Genomic DNA, 24,916 nt, shown 5'->3' with positions numbered 1-24,916 from the left:
ACAAGTTCATCAATGTTCGGGGTAAGGCTCTGAGCTGAGGAAATCCTCAGAATTGAGTGGAGGTGTTCAGCAGTAAGTCGACTTCTGTGTGATGTTTTGTTCAGGTTCATCAAAGAAAACAGTTGTTCACACAGGTATGTGCTGCCAAACATAGACAACGTTTGAGCAGCCTGGATGCGCAGCTGGGGCATTGTGTCGGGGAGGAAACGGGCGAACTCCGCAGCACCCACTGCCGCATATTTTGCCCTCAGTGCATCATTGCATTGGAGGTCAATCAACTCCATTTGGAGGTTTGGTGGTGAGCTTTCCACGTCAACAGCAAATGGGTTACCGAGCAGTTCCAACCTGCTTTTTTGTGCTTCAAAGTCAGCAAATCGGCGTCGAAAGTCAGCGGCAAGCATACCTATTTTATCAGCCAACTGTGCGCTCGGGAACGCACTGGTAGAGAGCTTCTCTTTCATGGTCTGGCAGCTGGGAAAGTGGCTCAAATTTTCTTTCCGCATCTGCGTCTCCCACAGAGTCAGTTTGGTTTTAAATGCCTTCACTGTACTGTACATATCAGAGATGACATGATCCCGACCCTGCAGCTGCAAGTTCATTGCATTCAGATGACTCGTAATGTCACACAGAAAAGCCATTTCACACAGAAACATTTCGTCTCGGAGTTGTGTTGTGTCTTTCCCTTTGCTGTCCAAGAACAGACAAATCTCCTCACGAAGCTCGAAACATCTTTGAAGCACCTTTCCCTGGCTTAGCCATCGCACCTCTGTGTGATAAGGCAAATCACCATGCTCCGTTTCTAACTCCGTCAGAAATGCCTTGAACTGGCGGTGATTCAAACCTTTGGCTCTGATAAAGTTAACTGTGCGCGTGATGATGCTCATTACATGCTCCATTTTCAAGGCTTTACCGCACAACGCTTCCTGGTGTATGATACAATGATAAGCTGTCAGCTCACCTGTCGCGTTTTCCTCTTGCATCTTTTCCCGTATCTTCGCCACCAGTCCGCTCCTGTGTCCACACATCGCAGGTGCTCCGTCGGTTGTCAAACCCACGAGTTTTTCCCAAGGCAGCTCCATCTCATTTACACATCTTGACACCTCTTCATACAAATCATGCCCCGTAGTTGTGCCATGCATAGGACGTAAAGCCAAAAACTCCTCTGTCACGCTTAGGCTGGAGTCCACTCCGCGGATGAAAATTGACAACTGGGCAATGTCAGAAATGTCGGTGCTCTCATCCACAGCCAAGGAATATGCAATGAAATCTTTTCCCTTTTTCACAAGCTGCTCTTTTAGATTGATGGACAACTGGTCTACTCTCTCGGCAATGGTGTTTCTGCTCAGACTCACATTTAAAAAGAGTTGCCTTTTTTCTGGGCAAACTTCGTCACAAACTTTAATCATGCAGTTTTTGATGAAATCCCCCTCCGTAAATGGCCGGGCTGATTTAGCGATCTCTTCTGCCAAAATAAAACTGGCCTTGACAGCAGCCTGGCCTTGTGATTTGGCTTTTTTGAACAGAGCCTGTCGAGATTTGAGGCCTCGTTTTAATTCCTCTGCCTTTTGTAGCCTTTGTTCCATGTCCATATTCTTGTTTTTGTCCGCGTGTTTCGTTTCATAATGTCGTCTCAGATTATACTCTTTCAGTACCGCCACACTTTCTCCACACAGAAGACACACAGGTTTTCCAGCTACCTCCGTGAACATATACTCCGACTCCCACCTTGTTTGAAACCCCCGGTTCTCAGTGTCCACCTTCCGTTTTGCCATTTTTGATGGGTATCTGAAAGTTAATTTTACTGTGATGCTGACGACTGCTGTGCCAATAAATATTGAAATGAAGCAGCCTACTGCTCGGTGCGTCACCGTTGCATTGTGGGAAATGTAGTATTGGTGCGTGTAAAAGATCTGCGGGCTGCCGGCTTGCTGCGGTCTGCGGGCCGGTTCTAATAATAAATCAAGATCATCCCAGGGGCCGTAAAAAACCTTCTCGCGGGCCGGATGTGGCCCGCGGGCCTTGACTCTGACATATGTGCTGTACAGAATAAAAATATTCCCAAAACATGCATCCTGTTTCCAATAAGACACTAAAGTAAAACTGCAAAAATGTGGCAAAGAAATTAACTTGATGGAGTACCACTCTTAATATCTTTAAGCATGGTGGTGGCTGCATCATGTTATGGGACTGCTTGTCATCGGCAAGGACTAGGGAGTATTTTTTTTTAGGATAAAACTAAATGTAATCGCATTAAGCACAGGCAAAATCCTAGAAAACCTGGTTCAGTCTGCTTTCCAACAGACACAGGGAGACAAATTCACCTTTCAGCAGTACAATAACCAAAAACACAAGGCAAAATATACACAGGAGTTGCTTACCAAGACAACATCGAATGTTCTGGAGTGGCCTAGTTACTGTTTGGACTTAAATTGTCTCGAAAAATCAATGGCAAGACTTAAATGGCTGTCTAGCAATGATCAACAACCAACTTGACAGAGCTTGAAGAATTTGAAAAAGTGTGCAAATATTGTACAATCCAGGTGTGTAATGCTCTTAGACTTACCCAGAAAGACTTACAGCTGTAATCGCTGCCAAAGCTCATTTTACTTATGTAAATAAAATTTCTGCATTTAATTTTCAATAAATTAGCAAACATTTCTAAAAACATGTTTTTACTTGTCATTATGGGGTATTGTGTGTGTGTGTGTGTGTGTGTGTGTAGATGGGTGAGAAATCTATTGAATCCATTTTGAATTCATGCTGCAACAAAAAAAAGTTTAATAAGTCGAGGTGTATGAATACTTTCTGAAGGAACTGTATGCCTTGTTAATTATACAGTACAGCCCCCAGTTGATGTTATTCGCTTCACATTGTCTTAGCTAGGCCTGGGCAGTATACCGTATTTTACAATATATCGGTATTGATGCACGGACCGATTTGGGTTTTTACTTTACCTTCTATACCGATATTTGAATGTTTAGTTTGTTAAATGGTATAAGACATGTGTAATATCAATGTGTATAGTTTATTTCGCTACTTGAGTCATCTCTTTCTCTCGGTGCCACTTTCCACACAGACCTAGCCACGCCCCCTGTCACTCAAGGAGCGCATTTGATGTTCCTCAACCACAAGACACTTGTGTTCAGTCTGAATGGTCAATGTTGACGACAACAATGCTGTTTTCACTTTGCTTCTTAATATAAATCCACTAGCGTTCAGTAATGACACTTAGTTTGTTTCTTACATCAGCAAACAGCTAGTTTATTTTATTGGCAAGTTGCCCTAAATCTTGTGACGCTAATTGTTAGCCGCTAATAAATGTACTGAGTAAGAGCAAACGTAGCTAGCTAATACAGCCTGATAATACCAGTGATGGTGTAGACCTAAATCAGCATGTTTGTGCAACAGTATCTTCTAAATCAAAGAGGAATATGCAAAGCAAGAATATGTTAGCTACATGAAGTAGCTAAAAGAGAACATGCACTGTAGCCTAGGAAACACGTATCAACACTTTAGTTCCTACCCTGTCACAATAACTCCTCCCTGGCATTTTAATTAGTTGTCATCTCAACCAACACTGTATTCAAAGTGCCCAATATTATATTCTAACTATAAAATTAGAATAGTCATTCTATTTCCACGATTCCAACAGTTTTGCTCTTATTCGCAAGTCAAATCGCAGTTGCAACATTTGGTTAAATATAAGTCCTACATTATTAGCCCATATCCTGCAGCCCTTTGTGGCAGTGTGGAAATTTCATATTGAGCAGTGGTGTAAAGTACTTAAGTAGTACTTGAAAGTATTTTTACTTTTTTTTTTTTTTTGGTATCTGTGCTTTACTTTACTATTTTGATTTATGACTTTTACTTCACTACATTCCTAAATAAAATACTGTACTTTTTACTCCATACATTTTCCCTAACACCCAAAAGTACTCGTTATATTTTGAATGCTTAGCAGGACAGGAAAATGGTCCAATTCACGAACTTGTCAAGAGAACATCCCTGGTCATCTACTGCCTCTGATCTGGAGGATTCACTAAACACAAATGCTTTGTTTGTAAATTATGTTGGAATGTGCCCCTGGCTATCCATTTAAGAAATAAAAAATAAAGGAGAAAAAAAGATAATGGTGACATTACTTTTGATACTTAAGTATATTTAAAACCAAATACTTTTAGACTAACTCAAGTAGTATTTTACTGGGTGACTTTCACTTTTAGGTGAGTAATTTTCTGTTAATGTTTCTTTTACTCAAGTATGACAATTGGGTACTTTTTCCACCACTGCAATTGAGTGCAGGAAATGCAGAAATGATAAAAGTGCTGAAATGTATTTTGCTTTAAGTTGAATTGAACAGTATAAAACAATCAGAATGGAGAAAGACTCATTGAAATCACTGAGAATGTATGTGTTGCCACCCTAGGATCACTCTACTCCTAAAGCAAATGTATAACTTTTATTCAACAACTAAAAATACCATCAAACACAGTCTTAGCATCCTTTTTTTTATTTTTTAAATGCTGTGATATAATATTTTGGACATATCGCCCAGCCCTAGTCTTAGCTGTGTCATAGCTTCACCTCAAATCATGTTCAAATAATGTCAGGTTATTTAAATTCCTGTGCTACAGAAACTAAGGATGAAATATGACCTAAGAAAGTCTCAAACTAGTTTTTAGTTTAGAAACAACTGAGACGGGGCCTCTTTGGATCAGAGCAGTCCTCCGATGACTTTGAGGGACGAGAGGCTGGAACAAGGGTGGAAGGATGGAACGTTGTGCACCTGGTGAGAGGAGATAAGAGGGTCCAGGAGAAATGAGCGAGAGGTGGGGGATAGTCATTAGAGGTCACCCCACTCTGTGGTATTAGTCTACACCACGGCTCTGCTCTGTTTCCCTTGGCGCCAACACTGCTTCTCCCAGCCAGCTGTATTCCTACAGGAGGAGGAAAAGCTGTGGCCTCTGTACTGTACCTGCTGACAGTTATTTAGCCAACAGTCACTTTCTCATATCAGCTGATGGAAATGCTTTACTCATCACTGCTAAACTATTTGATCCATACAGGCCCAGGACTTGTATGATGGTACTGTAGGCTATAAAAACAAATAGTTTAGCAGCAGTGATAATTAAAGGGTTTCCATTATTATCCAGTCAGTTGTGTGATGGTTCGAGAGAGACGTAGGGCGACCGAGGGATACAGAATAGCCCCACTGCAGTATAGACAGCCTGGCAGGCAGAGGCACTCTGTCCACACAGCACCAATACTCCCTTATGAATTATGCAAGAGTTTCTCCTGTCATCTCCTTCCTGCCACAGCCTCAACTCAACCTCATTGTCCTCATCACTCTTCTATAGAGCAAACTGATCAATACGGTGACTGCTCCAGGCTCCACAAAGTTCTTAGAGTAGACTGTGGTTTAATCCCAACTGTTCCCTCTTCCCTATTGTGTGGGCCCTGGTCAAAAGTAGTATACTATAAAGGGAATAGGGTGCCATTTGGGATGGATCCTATGTCAAGCTTCAATGAAGATGTAGTCAAATGGCCTTTTATGCATCATCTGGTCCATGGACAAATATTATTTTTTTAAATTTTTTATAGCATGGTATCTTTATTCTCCAGTTGTCAGAGGAAAAACAGAATGGATAAACGTTGAGGAATAAAATATGTTGCCTTAGCAAATAGGCCTCACAAATACAGAGAAAGGGATGGAGAGATCACATTGTGTAGTAGAATACAGACTGCAGTGGATGCTATCGTGAGTGTCGTCGTCTCCACAGGACAGTAACCTCTTGTTCAATAACCCCACACATGCCCTGCAGTTTCTGTCCTTTCAGACCACTTGAAAACAATTAGTCATAGATTGCCCTCTTCATCTCTCCGTCCTTTCCCTCCTCTCTCTCTCTCTCCCCCTCCCCTCTGTATAATCACTCTCACAGGTGGCTGTGAAGAACAACATTGACGTCTTCTACTTCAGCTGCCAATACCCCATCAGCATGCTGTTTGTGGAAGATGGAAAGATGGGTGAGTGTCTGAATAAACTACTCAGTGAATCAGTGCGTCACTGTTGATTTTTAGAGTTTTTTTGATTTATTAGGATACCCATTTGCTGACGCCAATGACGACAGCTAGTCTTACTGGGGTCCGACACAAAACAAAAAATACATTACAGACATAATACTTTACAATTGACATGCATTTAAAAACATGAACATATAGTGGTCTCCTGTCAATAGCCTCAAACCAGGATAAGGTCAGCTCCATTACATCAATCACCTAGAAGCTGTGTGTGTGCACACTAAGTATCTTGTCATGCATTTGCTCTCAGATCACACAATCCTGACGTTGGGTCCAATTTTCCCTGTTCTTTTCCCGCTGTGGTTGATTGGTTCTGGGGGAATGTGGTGGTGTCTGTCCCCCTGTGGAGACTGCAGATGGGGGAGCAGCAGGAACGCTGCTGGGAGCTAATGTTCCGGATCCTAAAAGCGCAGCAGGAACCGCACTGTTCAGCACAGCAACAAACTGTTTACCTTCCATTTGTTTTTTATTTCCATTTGCTCTCTCGTCCTCTGTCTCCCTCGTATTTTGCTTTATTTCTGTTTCTCATTCCTTCCAACCATCTTAACTCTTCTTTGTATCTCTCCCCAGAGCGTCAGGTGTTCCTGGCAACATGGAAAGACATTCCTAATGACAACGAGTCTCAGTTCCAGATCAAAGACTGTCATCTCAACTCAGGTGAGACAGACTAAGACGAAGAAGGGATTAGAGGGATAAAAGGAGAGGGGAGAGGAGGAGAATGTGTACCTCTACATGCTTTATGTGTTAAGACAGCTTGACATGTAACCTGGGCTGTGGAAACAGAATCATGTCCGGTCAGAGCTCCAGTCTATCTATTTAATGGATATACAGTGCATTTCAAAAGTATTTAGACCCCTTGACTTTTTCCACATTTTGTTAAGTTACAGCATTTGTATAAAATTGATTAAATTGTTTTATTTCCTCATTGATCTACACTCAATACCCCATAATGACAAAGCGAAAACATGTTTTTAGAAATGTTGGAAATTTGTTCTAAATGAAAAACAGAAATAACTTATTTACATAAGTATTCAGACCCATTGCTATGAGACTTGAAATTGAGCTCTGGTGCATCCTGTTTCCATTGATCATCCTTGAGATGTTTCTACAACTTGATTGGAGTCCACCTGTGGTAAATTCAATTGATTGGACTTGATTTGGGAAGGCGCACACCTGTCTATTTAAGGTCTCACAGTTGACAGTGCATGTTAGTGCGAAAACCAAGCCATGAGGTTGAAAGAATTGTCCGTAGAGCTCCGAGACAGGATTGTGTCGTGGCACAGATCTGGGGAAGGGTACCAAAAATTGTCTTGAAGGTCCCCAAGAACACAGTGGCATATATCATTCTTAAATGGAAGAAGTTTGTGACCAAGACTCTTTCTAGAGCTGGCCTTCCGGCCAACCGGAGCAAGGGCCTTGATCAGGTAGGTGACCAAGAACCCAATGATCACTCTGACAGAGCTCCAGAGTTCCTCTGTGGAGATGGGAGAACCTTCCAGAAGGACAACCATCTCTGCAGTATTCAACCTGCCAAAATGCACCTAAAGACTCTCAGATCATGAGAAACAAGATTCTTTGGTCTGATGAAACCAAGATGTGACGCTTGGCATTCAGGCTAAAGAGTTCAGTCTGGAGGAAACCTGGCACCATCCCTACGGTGAAGCATGGTGGTGGCAGCATAATGCTTTGGGGATATTTTTCAGCACCAAGGACTGTGAGACTTTGCAGGATCGAGGGGAAAGATGAAGGGAGCAAAGTACAGAGAGATCCTTGAAGAATCTGCTCCAGAGCACTCAGGACCGCAGACTGGGGCGAAGGTTCACCTTCCAACAGGACAACGACCCTAAGCACACAGCGAAGCCATGTCTCTGAATGTCCTTGAGTGGCCCAGGCAGAGCCCGGACTTGAACTCGATCGAACATCTCTGGAGAGACCTGAAATTGAACTCGATCGAACATCTCTGGAGAGACCTGAAAATAGCTGTCCAGTGACGCTACCCATCCAACCTGACAGATCTTGAGAAGATCTGCAGAGAAGAATGGGACAAACTCCCCAAATACAGGTGTGTCAAGCTTGTAGCGTCATACCCAAGAACACCTGAGGCTAAACGCTGCCAAAGGTGCTTCAACAAAGTCCTGAGTAAAGAGTCTGAATACTTATGTAAATATGATATTTCATTTTTTTTATTTCATTTTTTTATAAATTTACTAAAATTTCTACACCTGTTTTTTACTTTGTCATTATGGGGTATTGTGTGTAGATTGGTGAGGGGGGGGGGGGGGGGGGGGAAACAATTCAATGCATTTTAGAATAAGGCTCCAACATAACAACATTTAGAAAAAGTCAAGGGGTCTGAATACTTCCCCAATGCACTATTTCGTCAGGTAACCTGCTGACCTTATTTACATGTGATAATTAGATTTTACACAAGCATGAAAACAGTTGAGTCTGAGCTAAATGACTAATGCCAGCTTATAGTATATTTTCCTGAATAGATTTAATTTCCTTTAGAGTGAAAATTGATGGTTTAGCCCTTCCTGTAGTGTGACAGAGACAAGGGCACGTTAATTAAGGAGTATATCTTTGCTATGCAGGTAGTTTAAACAGAGTGACTGTAATTGAAAATTTAGTTTAGCTTTTGAATGAAAAAGCAAGAGCTTAGTTAGACTATGGCAGAGTTTTATCAGTGCTCTGCAGATGAATAAAGCCACAGACATGAAAAGAGACTTGTTTCAGAAAGAAAGAATTCAGAGAAATGGAGCTATGCTGGTTATACACTATATATGCAAAAGTATGTGGACACCCCTTAAAATGAGTGGATTCGGCCATTTCGGCCACACCCGTTGCTGACAGGCGTTTAAAATCGAGCACACAGCCATGCAGTCTCCATAGACAAACATTGGCAGTAGAATGGCCTTACTGAAGAGCTCAGGGATGCCACCTTTCCAACAAGTTTTTCATGGTTCGGGCTAGGCCCCTTAGTTCAAGTGAGGGGAGATCTTAACGCTACAGCATACAATGACATACTAGACTATTCTGAGCTTCCAACTTTGTGGCAACAGTTTGGGGAAGGCCCTTTCCTGTTTCAGCATGACAATGCCCCTGTGGAAAAGAAACGTGAGGTCAATACAGAAATGGTTTGTCAAGATCGGTGTGGAAGAACTTGACTGGCCTGCACAGAGCCCTGACCTCAACCCCATCGAACACCTTTTGGGATAAATTGGAACGCCGACTGCGAGCCAGGCCTAATTGCTCAAAATCAGTGCCCGACCTCACTAATGCTCTTGTGGCTGAATGTTCCAACATTTAGTGGAACGCCTTCCCAGAAGAGTGGAGGCTGTTATAGCCTCAAAAGGGGGACCAACTCCTTATTAATGCCCGTGATTTTTGGGATGAAATGTTTGACGAGCAGTCGGTCATGTGTGTGTATATATTAGCCAAAGAACTGAAAGAGTATGGTTTATGGACTGAGAAGGGAAAGCTCCACTAGGACCCAGAGCTTGGTCTACTACCTGCCTTTCCAGAGCAGATGATGAAGGACAACCGCCTGGTTCCATTATGGTCCTGATTGCAATGCTGTCCCCAAACCCCTTCACATTTAAAGTTGAACAGTAAAATAGCTGAAGGTCCAGGCCTCTGCATGGATGCCTATTAGATAGCCATCATATTGCTTCATTCTGATTCTCTGTTATAGTAGATAACCTGTAGATAAAACAAAAAACAGGAGCTGGTGCGCACCTAAAATAATAGTTTGTGTGGAGGTGCTGACTGACAGCGAATAAACTATCAAAATAAAGAAAGTTGCACACTCCATGTATAATCTCCCAGCAATGTAATGGGTATTTACCAACGTTTTGGCATCACTGTGCCTTCCTCAGGGTAATGTCATGAATACTTGAACCAGGTTATGTAGACAAACAGTGCAATTAGTGTAACCAAGGACAGTAGTGAGGGGTGTGTCATAATGATTAATTAGTGAAACTGTTAAATAGTATATGACATATTAAATATATTATGCTATTGTTATCATATAGAAACATAATGGAATATTGTACGTCATTAGCATCAACATACATTATTGTTTCATTGTATTTCACATAATAATCTCGTATTTCATTTTTGTTACATGTAATATTGGTTCAACCGTAATATATAATGAGCATCATCAACAGGGGGAACATATTAGGTGTACGCTAATAAGCTGTAAAAATATTTTTTCAATTTATAAGACTTGTTCATAAACGTTGGTAAATACCCATTACATTGCTGGGAGATTATACATGGAGTGTGCAACTTTCTTTATTTTGATAGTTTATAGTAGACAACCTGAAACACAAGCCTAACAACACCCAGAGGCTACTTATCAATGCTTTATTTAGTGAACATGTGGCAATGAACCAGTGTTTGCCTGGGAGAAAATTATTGAATAAAATGTATATATTTATTTTTTTCCAATTTTTCTCCCAGGAAAACACTGGTTCATATACACTACCGGTCAAAAGTTTTAGAACACCTACTTGTTCAAAGGTTTTAATTTATTTTTACTATTTTCTACATTATAGAATAATAGTGATGCCATCAAAACTATGAAATAACTTGCATGGAATCATGTAGTAACCAGAAAAGTGTTAAACAAATCAAAATATATTTTATTTAAGTTTCTTCAAATCGCCACCCTTTGCCTTAATGACAGCTTTGCACACTCTTTCATTCTCTCAACCAGATTCATGAGGTAGTCACCTGGGATGCATTTCAATTAAGAGGTGTGCCTTGTTAAAAGTAAATTTGTGGAATTTCTTTCGTTAATGCGTTTGATCCAATCAGTTGTGTTGTGACAAGGTAGGGGGGTATACAGAAGATAGCCCTGTTGGGTAAAAGACCAAGTCCATATTATGGCAAGAACAGCTCAAATAAGCAAAGAGAAACGACAATCCATCATTACTTTAAGACATGAAGATCAGTCAATCAGGAAAATGTCAAGAACTTTGAACGTTTCTTCAAGTGCAGTCGCAAAAACCATCAAGCGCTATGATGAAACTGGCTCTCCGCCATAGGAATGGAAGACCCAGTTACCTCTGCTGCAGAGGATAAGTTCATTAGAGTTACCAGTCTCGGAAATTGCAGCCCAAATAAATGCTTCAGAGTTCAAGTATCAGACACATCAACTGTTCTGAGGAGACTGTGTGAATCAGGCCTTCATGGTTGGATTGCTGCAAAGAAACCACTACTAAATGACACCAATAAGAAGAAGAGACTTGCTTGGTCCAAGAAACACGAGAAATGGACATTAGATCGGTGGAAATGTGTATTTTGGTCAAGTCCAAATTTGAGATTTGTGGTTCCAACTGCCGTGTCTTTGTGAGATGCGGTGTGGGTGAACGGATTATCTCTGCATGTGTATTTCCCACAGTAAAGCATGGAGGAGGTGTGATGGTGTCTGTGTTTTGCTGTTGACACTGTCTGTGATTTATTTAGAATTCTAGACACACTTCACCAGCATGGCTACCACAGCATTCTGCAGCAATACGGCAGCCCCACTAAGTGCAAACCAGATGGGATATCATTTGTTTTTCAACAGGACAATGACCCAAAACACACCTCCAGGCTGTGTAAGGGCTATTTGACCAAGAAGGAGAGTGATGGAGTGCTGCGTCAGATGACCTGGCACCACAATCCCTGACCTCAAACCAATTGAGATGGTTTGGGATGAGTTGGAGCGCAGAGTGAATGAAAAGCAGCCAACAAGTGCTCTGCATATGGGAACTGGGAACTCTCAGTTGGAAAAGTATTCCAGGTGAAGCTGGTTGAGAGAATGCCAATATTGTGCAAGGCAAAGGGTGGCTATTTGAAGAATCTCAAATATAAATAAGTGTTTAACACTTTAGGTTGCTACATCTGATATGTCATAGTTTTAATGTCTTCATTATTATTCTACAACGTAGAAAATAAAGAAACCCTCACACCGTTGATATTAGCAAACCACTCTCCCACACGGCACCATACACGTGGTCTGTGGTTGGCCTACCAGGACGGTTGGCCGTACTGCCAAATTCTCTAAAATGATTTTAGAGGCGGCTTATGGAGCGAATTGCACACTCTCTCAACTTGAGACATCTGTGGCATTGTGTTGTGTGACAAAACTGTCCCCAGAAGAAGGTTCACCTGTTTAATGATCATGCTGTTTAATCAGCTTCTTGATATGCAACACCTGTCAGGTGGATGGATTATCTTGGCAAAGGAGAAATGCTCACTAACAGGGATGTAAACAAATTTGTGCACAACATTTGAGAGAAGTAAGCTTTTTCCTCATCAATCTACACCCAATACCCCATAATGACAAAGCAAAAACAGTTTTTTATACATTGTACTAATTTAGAAAAAATCTTCATATTTAAATTTGACATAAGTATTCAGACCCTTTACTCAGTACTTTGTTGAAGCACCTTTTGGCAGCGATTTTAGCATAGTCTTCTTGGGTATGACGCTACAAGCTTGGCACACCTGTATTTGGGGGGGGGGGGGGGTTCTCACATTCTTCTCTGCAGATCCTCTGAAGCTCTTTCAGGTTGGATGGGGAGCGTTGCTGCACAGCTATTTTCAGGTCTCTCCAGAGACGTTAGATCGGGTTCAATTCCGGGCACTGGCTGGGCCACTCAAGGACATTCAGACTTGTCCCGAAGCCACTCCTGCGTTGTCTTGGCTGTGTGCTTAGTGTCATTGTCCTGTTGGAAGGTGAACATTCGCCCCAGTCAGGTCCTGAGCGCTCTGCAGCAGGTTTTTATCAAGTATCTCTCTGTACTTTGCTCTGTTCATCTTTTCCTCGGTCCTGACTAGTTTTCCAGTCACTGTAAAACATCCCCACAGCATGATGCTACCACCACTGTGCTTCACTGTAGGGATGGTGCCAGGTTTCTTCCAGATGTGACGCTTGGCATTCAGCCCAAAGAGTTCAATCTTGGTTTCATCAGACCAGAGAATCTTGTTTCTCATGGTCTGAGAGTCTTAAGGTGCCTTTTGGCAAACTCCAAGCAGGCTGTCGTGCCTTTTACTGAGGAGTGGCTTCCGTCTGGCCACTCTACCATAAATGACTGATTGGTGGAGTGCTGCAGAGATGGTTGTATTTCTGGAAGGTTCTCCCGTCTACACAGAAGAACTCTAGAGCTCTGTCAGAGTGATCATCAGGTTCTTGGTCACCTCCCTGACTAAGGCCCTTCTCCCCCGATTGCTCAGTTTGGCCGGGCGGCCAGCTCTCTGAAAAGTGTTGGTGGTTCCAATCTTCTTCCATTTAAGAATGGTGGATGCGTCTGTGTTCTTGGGGAACCTCAGTGCTGCAGAAATGGTTTGTTACCCTTCCCCAGATCTGTGCCTTGACACAATCCTGTCTCGGAGCTCTACGGACAATTCCTTCGATCTCAGGGCTTGGTTTTTGCTCTGACATGTACAGTCAACTGTGGGACCTTTTTTTTTTTTTATTGATGGGTGTGTTCCTTTACAAACTATTGCTTCTCTTTTGACCCAATGATCACTCGGCTACACAGCTGATGCCCCCTGGACTGTTTCAATAACACGGTACCTCATGTTTACCTGTCGGCCCAAGCCTCAAACTCCGGTCCTCTATGTACCTAACTGACCCGCCCATTCATCGCCATTTACCCGTTGTTGTCTTGGCTCTCCTGATCAACACCTGTGATTGCTTTATGCCTCTCTCTGTCAATATGCCTTGTCTACTGCTGTCTTGGCTAGTTCTTAATGTTGTATTTCACTGTAGAACTCTCAGTCCAGCTCAAAATGCCTTAGATAGCTCTTTTGTCCCACCCCACACACATGCGGAGACCTCACCTGGCTTAACTGGCGCCTCAGAGACGAAACGTCTCTCATCGTCACTCGACGCCTAGGTTTACCTCTGCTGTACTCACATCCTACCATAACCTTCTCTGTACATTACGTCTTGAATCTATTCTACCACGCCCAGAAATCTGTTCCTTTTATTCTCTGTCCCCAACGCACTAGATGACCAGTTCTTAAAGCCTTTAGCCGTACCCTTATCCTACTCCTCCTCTGTTCCTCTGGTGATGTAGAGGTTAACCCAGGCCCTGTAGTCCCCCAGTTCCACTCCTATTCCCCAGGCGCTATCTTTTGTTGACTTCTGTAACCGTAAAAGCTTTCCATGTTAACATCAGAAGCCTCCTCCCTAAGTTTGTTTTATTCACTGCTTTAGCACACTCTGCCAACCCTGATGTCCAGTCTGAATCCTGGCTTAGGAAGGCCACCAAAAATTCTGAAATTTTCATCACCCAACTACAACATTTTCTGCCAAGTTAGAACTGCCAAAGAGGGTGGTTAGCCTGTAGAGTTCTGTCATGCTATCCAGGTCTGTTCCCAAACAGTTTGAGCTTCTACTTTTAAAAATACACTTTTCCAGAAATATGTCTCTCACGATTGCCGCTTGTTATAGACCCCCCCCCCCCCCCCCCCCCAGCTGTGCCCTTGACACCACATGTGAATTAATTGCCCCCCATTTTATCTTCAGTTTGTAATGTTAGGTGACCTAAACTGGGATATGCTTAACACCCCTGCCGTCCTACAATCTAAGCTAGATGCCCTCAATCTCACACAAATTATCACGGAACCTACCAGGTACAACCTTAAATCCGTAACCATGGGCACCCTCTTAGATATCATCCTGACCAACCTGCCCCCTAAATACACCTCTACTGTCTTCAATCAGGATCTCGGCGATCATTGCCTGCGTCCGTAATGGGTCCGCGGTCAAACCACCAACCCTCATCACTGTCAAACGCTCCCTAAAACACTTCAGCGAGCAGGCCTTTCTAATCGACCTGGCCCGGGTATCTTGGAAGGATATTGACCTCATTCCGTCATTAGAGGATGCCTGGTTATTCTTAAAGTGCTTTCCTCACCATCTTAAATTAGCATGCCCCATTCAAAAAAATGTAGAACTATAAACAGATATAGCCCTTGGTTCACTCCAGACCGGACTGCCCTTGACCAGCACAAAAACATACTGTGCATTCGCATCGAATGGCCCCGGCGATATGCAACTTTTCAGGGAGTTTGGAACCAATATACACAGGCAGTTAGGAAAGCAAAGGCTAGCTTTTTCAAACAGAAATTTGCATCCTGTAGCACAAACTCCAATGTTCTGGGACACTAAAGTCTATGGAGAATAAGAGCACCTCATCCCAGCTGCCTTCTGCACTGAGGCTAGGAAACACTGTCACCACCGATAAATCTACGATAATTGAGAATTTCAATAAGCATTTTTCTACGGCTGGCCATGCTTTCCACCTGGCCACCCCTAACCCGGTCAACAGCCCTGCACCCCCCACAGCAACTTGCCCAAGCCTCCCCCATTTCTCCTTCACCCAAATCCAGATAGCTGATGCTCTGAAAGAGCTGCAAAATCTGGGCCCCTACAAATCAGCAGGGCTAGACAATCTGGACCCTCTTTTTCTAAAATTATCCACTGCAATTGTTGCAACCCCTATTACTAGCCTGTTCAACCTCTCTTTCGTATCGTCTGAGATCCCTAAAGATTGGAAAGCTTCTGTGGTCATCGGAGACACTCTAGACTCAAACTATTACAGACCTATATCTATCCTACCCTGCCTTTCTAAGGTCTTCGAAAGCCAAGTTTACAAACAGATCACCGACTATTTCGAATCTCACCGTACCTTCTCCGCTATGCAATCTGGTTTCCGAGCTGGTCATGGGTGCACCTCAGTCCTGCTCAAGGTCCTAAACGATATCATAACCGCCATCGATAAAAGTACTGTGCAGCCGTCTTCATCGACCTGGCCAAGGCTTTCGACTCTGTCAATCCCTGCATTCTTATCGGCAGACTCAACAGCCTTGGTTTCTCAAATGATTGCCTAGCCTGGTTCACCAACTACTTCTCACACAGAGTTCAGTGTGTCAAATTGGAGGGCCTGTTGTCCGGACCTCTGGCAGTCTCTATGGGGGTGCCACAGGGTTCAATTCCCGGGCCAACTCTTTTCTCTGTATACATAAATGATGTCGTTTTTGCTGCTGGTGATTCTCTGATCCACCTCTACGCAGACGAAACCGTTCTGTATACATCTGGCCCTTCTTTGGACACTGTGTTAACTAACCTCCAGACCAGCTTCAATGCCATACAACACTCCTTCAGTGGCCTCCAACTGCTCTTAAATGCAAGTCAAACTAAATGCAACTCCTGCTTTGGCTGCCTTTCCTTCCAGTTTTCTGCTGCCAATGACAGGAATGAATTGCAGAAATCACTGAAGCTGGAGTCTTGTATCTCCCTCACTAACTTTAAGCATCAGCTGTCAGAGCAGCTTACCGATCATTGCACCTGTAAATAGCCCATCTGTAAATAGCCCACCCAACTACCTCATCCCCATATATTATTTTATTTTTTCTCCTTTGCATCCCAATATTTCTACTTGCACATTCATCTTCTGCACATCTATTACTCCAGTGTTTAATTGCAAAATTGTAATTATTTCGCCACTATGGAATATTTATGGCCTTACCTCCCTAATCTTACTACATTTGCACACACTGTATATAGATTTTTCTATTGTGTTATTGACTGTATGTTTGTTTTTTCCATGTGTAACTCTGTTGTTTGTGTCGCACTGCTTTGCTGTATCTTGGCCAGGTCGCAGTTGTAAATGAGAACTTGTTCTCAACTGGCTTACCTGGTTAAATAAAGGTAAAATAAAAAAATTCCAGTCAATTGAATTTACCACAGGTGAACTCCCAAGTTGTAGATACATCTCAAGGATGATCAATGGAAACAGATGCACCTTAAGCTCAATTTCGAGTCTCATAGCAAAGGGTCTGAATACTTATGTAAATAAGGTATTTCAGTTTTTATTTCTAATAAATGTGCACACATTTCTAAGCCTGTTTTTTCTTTGTCATTATGGGTATTTTGTGTAGATTGCAAAAAATATATATTTAATACATTTTAGAATAAGGCTGTATAGTAACAAAATGTGGAAAAAGTTGAGGGGTTTGACCTTTCTGAAGTCACTGACAATATGTTTTAAAATATGAACTGTGTATTTCAAGTTTAAGAAGTGACACAGATTGTGTTTGAGGGTTATTCTCTTATCCCCCTAAACAGATGCAGCCAGCAGCAAGCTGCAGGGCAGTAACATCTTCACCATAGCCAAGCGCACTGTGGAGGGCCAGGACATGCTTTACATGTCCATCAAACTGTCCAATGGCATCTGGGTGCTGGCTGAACTGAGGGTGCAGGCTGGAAACCCCAACTACACGGTGAGCACAGGGGAGGGACGGAGAACAACTTTTTATTAAAGGAGAGAGACATCTAGGAAAGGGGGTGGATAAGAATCACTTCATTGACAGCAGAGCGGAGTGTAGGGATGGAGTGGGGGTGAATAGAGATAGGGATGATCTGGTGTGTGGGGATGGAGTGGGGGTGAATAGAGAGAGGGATGATCTGGCGTGTGGGGGTGAATAGAGATAGGGATGATCTGGCGTGTGGGGATGAATAGAGAGGGATGATCTGGCGTGTGGGGATGGAGTGGGGGTGAATAGGGATGATCTGGCGTGTGGGGATGGAGTGGGGATGAATGGGGATGATCTGGCGTGAAGGGATGAATAGAGATAGGGATGATCTGGCGTGTGGGTTGGAGTGGGGATGAATAGAGAGGGATGATCTGGCGTGTGGGGATGAATAGAGAGGGATGATCTGGCGTGTGGGGATGAATAGAGAGGGATGATCTGGCGTGTGGGGATGAATAGAGAGGGATGATCTGGCGTGTGGGGATGAATAGAGAGGGATGATCTGGCGTGTGGGGATGAATAGAGAGGGATGATCTGGCGTGTGGGGATGAATAGAGAGGGATGATCTGGCGTGTGGGGATGAATAGAGAGGGATGATCTGGCGTGTGGGGATGAATAGAGAGGGATGATCTGGCGTGTGGGGATGAATAGAGAGGGATGATCTGGCGTGTGGGGATGGAGTGGGGATGATCTGGCGTGTAGGGATGGAGTGGGGGTGACTAGAGAGGGATGATCTGGCGTGTAGGGATGAATAGAGAGGGATGATCTGGCGTGTAGGGATGGAGTGGGGGTGACTAGAGAGGGATGATCTGGCGTGTGGGGGTGGAGTGGGGATGAATAGAGATAGGGATGATATGGAGTAGGGGTGAATAGAGATAGGGATCATCTGGCGTGTAGGGATGGAGTGGGGATGAATAGAGATGATCTGGCGTGTAGGGATGGAGTGGGGATGAATAGAGATAGAGATGATCTGGCGTGTAGGGATGGAGTGGGGATGAATGGGGATGATCTGGCGTGTAGGGATGAATAGGGATGATCTGGCGTGTAGGGATGGAGTGGGGATCAATGGGGATGATCTGGCGTGAAGGGATGAATAGAGATAGGGATGATCTGGCGTGTGGGTTGGAGTGGGGATGAATAGAGAGGGATGATCTGGCGTGTGGGGATGAATAGAGAGGGATGATCTGGCGTGTGGGGATGAATAGAGAGGGATGATCTGGCGTGTGGGGATGAATAGAGAGGGATGATCTGGCGTGTGGGGATGAATAGAGAGGGATGATCTGGCGTGTGGGGATGAATAGAGAGGGATGATCTGGCGTGTGGGGATGAATAGAGAGGGATGATCTGGCGTGTGGGGATGAATAGAGAGGGATGATCTGGCGTGTGGGGATGAATAGAGAGGGATGATCTGGCGTGTAGGGATGGAGTGGGGATGATCTGGCGTGTAGGGATGGAGTGGGGGTGAATAGAGATAGGGATGATATGGAGTAGGGGTGAATAGAGATAGGGATCATCTGGCGTGTAGGGATGGAGTGGGGATGAATAGAGATAGAGATGATCTGGCGTGTAGGGATGGAGTGGGGATGAATAGAGATAGAGATGATCTGGCGTGTGGGGATGAATGGATGATATGGAGTGCGTATGGGTGAGTTTGAGTCATCACCACCAACCCTGCTGGCTAAGAATATTTCACCTGAGGGGGGGGGTGTCTGTGTGTGTATTGTTTAATTTGTGACGCATTGTGTGTCAGTGTACTGTTGTCTGCTTACTTGGTTATTAGCAGTAGCCCAGGACATTGTGCATGACTTTCAGAACAGTGACCTTGACATGACTCCTCAGCCCATCTCGTTAATCAATGTGCTTTAGGATCATGTTTTTATTCATTATACAGGCATTTACTGTCTTCTTTCCCCAGCCCAGATGAGTCCATTTCGGTCAGTCAATCTGTTTTAGTCCATCTCTCTCAAATTTAGCATTTTAAATTGAATTCCTCCACAGTTCATTGTGCATTCAGCTTGACTCATCTGTCAGTGGTTGAAGCCTCTGTATTTGTTGGTCTATTGGTATTTTCTTTCAGGAGATAAATGAGGGTTTTCAGTCTGTGAAATGACTCAACTGAGGTGTTTGATCAGCCCTGGACTGTTTGTCTTGTTCTGTTAGTATGTCTGTAGTCATTTTTGTAGTTGATGTGCTTTTGTCCTTGTTTTTCTGTCTCCACTTGTGCTGTTCTTAATTTGTCTAGGTTTTTGATTTCTTTTCATATTTATATCTCTCAGCCTGAACTGTCAGGATACGCCCTCTTTCTGTTGCTTTCTCCTATTCCTACTACCCCTTAAGGCTCTCTTCCTCCCTACAGATGACAACCATCAGAAGATCTGGATCCTCACTGAAGATGCTAACATTTTTCACATGTGCAGCATGCACTCTCACCTCTCTGTGCTGCTGCATGGATCTGATGCTCTCTCAGTACAACACGTGAAAGTCAACCTGACACATGCTTGTGTTGAGCAGTTATTTTTAGCATGAGAAAAGAACACTGTGGATCGTACTCAGCCTGTGGGAAGATTCCACAGCTCTCTGTAGAAAGGCAGTCAAGCTGACATCGGTTAAGAAATTATGCCATCCTAACTCTATAGATTGGCTAGCTGACAACGTCACAAGCGATGCGCGTGATTCAGTGGGGCAAAAGTCTGCGTGTTGTGATTCTGGATGGACAGATAGCTAACAATAATGCCAAGAAGCTGCCATGTGGTGAGTCGTAAGTGGCTCGTTTCAGCTAGTTTTGTCTTGTTCTTGATACCATTTTGAGGTGTCTTGACTGATGTCATGTCTATGCTAATATGGCAAAATTCGCTAGCTAACCAACAACTGTAATAATCTATTTGAGAGAAGTGCTCATTGTGCAAATGTATTTGTTTTCAATAAACATTGTACACTAACTAATGTAGTTTACATGTCAACAATCTAAGCCAACCGTGTCTGTTTTGCCTCAGTTGAGCACAGGTCGGTTTGGTTGCTAAACAACCAAACCTTCTATACTAACTGGGACTACTCTAACGTAACATTGCTAACACCAATGCTCCTCCATCACCCCACCTATTTGGTCCCAGTTATCCCATGATGCTCTGCTTCTTAGCTATACCTTTTGAAGTGGAGCACTGGGCCCTCACCTCCCGTCCCCATGGCAACAGTGTGACCAATGGCAAGGGCTGGTTCACTCCCCCCTCTCCAAGAGTGGCTAATTGCAGGGGTTTGTGGGAGAATGGTGCTCTGGTACAGCCAGCGCCACGACCGTGCCACCATACACACCTTCTATTTACTCAACTTTCATCTCTCCTTCTTCCTCCACTCATGGCTCAATCTCCGGTACCCTTATATGGTGCAGAAATCTCAGCAGCTTTGTCTTCCTACATCTTCTTCCATACTCCTAAAACACTTCCACCACCCACCTGCACTGATTCTACCAGTCACTGTTCTCTACAGCTAGTTATTTTTCTCCTCTGTCCTTTATTCTCTCGCTCTCTCCTCCACACGCCACCCTCATATTGACTCACAGGCAGATTATTCAGCAGCATTTTACAAAGCCTTAAGCAGAATGCCCACACACCATGTAACCTAGTTGATCAGAGCTTTTCTACAACCTGGTTTAATAAGCTGATCCAAATGACAGCTAGCTAGGCTGCGTTTTCTCCAACTTGGCCTAGGTTGTGTGTTTCTGACTAATCATGCCAGCACCATTATGCATTAGTAAAGAGCCAGCAGTACACAGAGCAGCGGCAGCCCTGGAGGGAGGAGTTGTGTAGTGTTCCCACTCGTCTAGCGCAGCACTGTGGAATGTACCAATGCAGTGCTGGGGGACACTCTGTCACCATGGTACAGCAGTGTGATCTCCTGTCCCATGGGCCAGAGAGGGACCTGGTGTGAACCTCTGTCTAATGGGACTTCAAATGCTTCTGGCCAGTTTATGACAATTGCTATTAGAACTGCTAAGCACGAGCCAGCCGGAACTGTCTAAATCGCCACACAATCATGCTACAGTAGTACTGCTGCAAACACGGTTACACACAGAATTTGAGCTTTTCCTGCATGAGCTCTAATGAAGGAAACTGCCTCTAAGAGCTATATTAGTTCCTGCAGCAACAGACTCAACTTCACAAGCAGAAGGGGGGAAGGAGAGAAGGAATTAGATTTTTTTTTTTGCTCCAAGCTAATAAGATTGAATAAAAGGCAGCATTTATAATGCTAATAAATTCTCCCCTGCAAATAAAATGTAACAAAATGCCTGCTGAAATGGTGGGAATAGAGGAGGTTGGGAGCTATTCACTCTTCTTTTCAGTCATGAGTCAGTGAAGCTGCTGAAATAATTACCATGCTTATTAAACAGACGGTGCTTAGAGTCTTGCCATTACTTTTGCATTGCACTAACTGACTAGACGAGCATATCGAAAGGAGTTTTTCTTGAATGTATGAAAAAGTGGCCTGGCGAATTAGCCTACATCCCGTACATACAGCTTCCTCATCCCTGAAAAGGCTCTCTCTCTCTAAATGATGTTCGGTCAAATGATGACCAGGAAAAGTGTGATTCTGTTTGAGATCACTGAACTATAGTTTATCTCTCATAGCGCTTGACTCCTGAGATAAAGACGAGGGCAGCAGCTACTCCACATGAGAGATTATATTTGTTGTTGATGATGAAATGACACAGCTGTTTTGTTGATTTTAGTTAGTAAATAGAAATGTACTGTATATTGTTGACTGCTTACCTAGCTGTCCATGTCTTTCTAAAACAATAGTTTCTACCTGACGTTTGTTCTCCAGCATGTCACGCTGGCTTTTGAAACTGTTTTGCTTTGGCTGAACATCTGAACTAGTGTTCTTATTAACCAGGTGCTCTCAACACCTAACACCTGCTAACAGAGGACTACCATCTCCTTGCCCAGCCAGACCATGTAGTAACTAACTCTGTCTCTTCTCTCCTCAGATCTCTCTGAAGTGCAGAGCACCAGAGGTGTCCCAGTGTGTGTTCCAGTGCTACGAGGCAGTGCTGAACAACTGAACCCCTGACAGGGCTGAAGTAGGGGGTGCAACCTGAGGTCTGGAGACTGGCCCTGACTGGAGGGAGCTCCTGGACCCGACCCTCCTGACCCTCTCCTCTCCTCCCCCTTCTCCTCCTGACATACAGGCTTCTGAAAGACCCTTTCCTTGTAGAATCTCCAACTCTGTCTGTCTGTGTGCCTCCCTGGGGACTCTGGTTTCTATCCGTTCTGTCTGTCAAGCACTAACCCTCCACTCTACAAGTCCTTATCTGATTCAAGTCTGAAGTCTCTAGACCAACCCTGTCACTCACGTCAATAGTTGGGAATGGCCTTTGTCTTCTTCACCTTGAACATGGTTGGGGTTGTGTTTATATCAGGGCTGATTCAGAGGGTGAAGATAGAGGCCTTTGAGCGCATGCTGTGGAGAGTGTGTAAGGGCTACACCATTCTTAGCTACTCTGAAATTGACGAGTATTTGGAGGACCCTGACACGGTGGGTCAATCTTGTTCTGCGTGAAAGATATTGCTAACCATTTTCTACAGTAAGTGCTTGAGTGTGAATGTGAAATCAAAGATAAAAGAATAAGATATCATAAGGTGAATGCACCAATTTGTAAGTCGCTCTGGATAAGAGCGTCTGCTAAATGACTTAAATGTAAATGTAAATGTGTTTCCCATAACCCACCAAGTCTAGTCGGTCTTCAATGAGAGATCACTACCCTATCAGATCTCCCTTGCATGATGGCCTAACTCCAGTCCAGCCTCTGCTGATCTGATTCAGTCCAACCTTCTCCCATGAGCCTCTAATCTGGGGCACACCTGGTAGGGTTTTCATCCAATGCTGTTGGAGACTGTGATGCGATGGACTCTTGTTCCTTGTGACTGTTTCTCCATATCTCCCCCCTGATGTCTTCTCTTTTCACGATTATCTCACCTCGCGTCTCTGCAAATTAGTACCTATATTTAGTGTGTGTAATCAGCAGTTAAATCTCTGTCAGCATACCTTTTGGTGCTTCAAATTAAAATGTGGCAGTACAGACACATTGTTTCCCCATATCTTGGGGCTGTGAAGCACCTGCTGTGTTCCTGTTCTGTCACTTCACTCAACCCTCAGCCCAACCCCCCCCCCCCCCCCGCCCCTCAATGTCTTCACTGTTTCTCTCTCACAAACACTTCCTCCTTTTTAATTTAAAGGGATGAGATGTCCCAGCTAGTAAGAGACACTAAATGTTTTGGAACACACCATGTCACATATGTGTTTAGTTTGTCGTTTGCTCTTGATGTGCCCATTGGGCTTGTTTGTTGTTGTTGTACTCAATCTCTGCTGTCTCTTGGAGCCGGTCTCTCTCTCCCATGTGCATGTATTTGTGTGTTGGGGTGCCTGTGTGCTATTTGTTATTAGAAAGGGTTGGAACAACATCTAAGGCTACATTTACACAGGCAGCCCAATTCTGATATTTTGCCCAATTATTGGCTAAAGATCTGATTCGTCAAAATACCAAATATTGCCAAATAGATCAGAATTGGGCTGCCTGTGTAAACTGAGCAATATACGCCTCACTACTACATACAATACCTTTTCTTTCCCTAATTATTTGCCCCTTTAAAGTAATTCCATTATGTATTCCCAGGTTTGTTTGCAGTGTAATTGAAGTTTTAACTCTGGGCATGCAGGCGGGCGAGGGCCACAGATGTTTGGATGTTGTTTCTGCTGTGTGCGCTCTGCTCTCAGGGCTGCTTGGGCTCCCAGCCAGGTTGTTGCATTCTCCTCCCCTCTTAGTTGGTCAAGCACCTCTGCCACCTGTCATAGAGGCTTCAAACCACCTGTATGTTCTATACTTTATCTGTATAGGAAACTAACTGTAGAGGTAGCACACATCATGAAGTCTTTTGTATGAAGAAAATCTGACCAACTCAACTTCACCATTCTGTTTTACCTAGTCTCTTTGGAAAATTAATTGGATATTTAAACTTTTGAGTCATTGAATCAGAACCCTCTGGAACAGCTCCACAGTGAGCATGCTCACACTTTCACTACTTGGAGATGAGTGGATTTACTTGGTCTGTGTGTGGTGAAAACTGACTAGTGTGTATGTGATGAGAAGCTGTAAAGTAGCTGGTGAAGGAGAAATCTGATGTTTTTGACTGACCGTTTGTGAGTACATCATTTGAAACAGAACTATTAAAATCGGATATATTCACAAATGCCTCAAGTGCATTTTCTGAATTGACTTGAATCATCAATTAAGAAGGGTATACCACGTTTAGTTCCGTCCAATAAGGATTCCATAAGATATACACTGAGTGTACACAACATTAGGAACACCTGCTCTTTCCATGACAGACTGATCAAGGGAATTCAAGTGAAAGCTTTGATCCATAATTGATGTCACCTGTTAAATCCACTTCAATCAGTGTAGATTGAGGGGTTAAAGATGGATTTTTAAGCCTTGAGACATGGATTGTGTATGTGTGCAACTAAG

General features: G+C 43.6%; 1 protein-coding gene across 5 annotated transcripts in view; it reads left to right on the top strand.

Moving 5' to 3' along the window:
• ap1b1 (adaptor related protein complex 1 subunit beta 1) overlaps positions 1–24,638 on the top strand; it is a 46,127-nt gene extending 21,489 nt beyond the window's left edge. For all 5 annotated transcript variants that reach the window (XM_055887063.1, XM_055887064.1, XM_055887065.1 and 2 more), the window contains 4 exons: positions 5,940–6,024; positions 6,649–6,735; positions 17,213–17,367; positions 22,379–24,638. In XM_055887063.1, the coding sequence (XP_055743038.1) occupies positions 5,940–6,024; positions 6,649–6,735; positions 17,213–17,367; positions 22,379–22,453 (402 nt within the window). In that variant the 3' untranslated portion in view covers positions 22,454–24,638. The remainder of the gene's footprint in view (positions 1–5,939; positions 6,025–6,648; positions 6,736–17,212; positions 17,368–22,378) is intronic.
• The last annotated feature ends 278 nt before the right edge of the window (positions 24,639–24,916 follow it).

The sequence above is a fragment of the Salvelinus fontinalis genome, chromosome 28 (genome assembly GCF_029448725.1).
Source record: "Salvelinus fontinalis isolate EN_2023a chromosome 28, ASM2944872v1, whole genome shotgun sequence".
Taxonomy (NCBI): domain Eukaryota; kingdom Metazoa; phylum Chordata; class Actinopteri; order Salmoniformes; family Salmonidae; genus Salvelinus; species Salvelinus fontinalis.
Note: the sequence above shows the minus strand (reverse complement) of the source record. Positions and strands in the feature narration are given on the sequence as shown.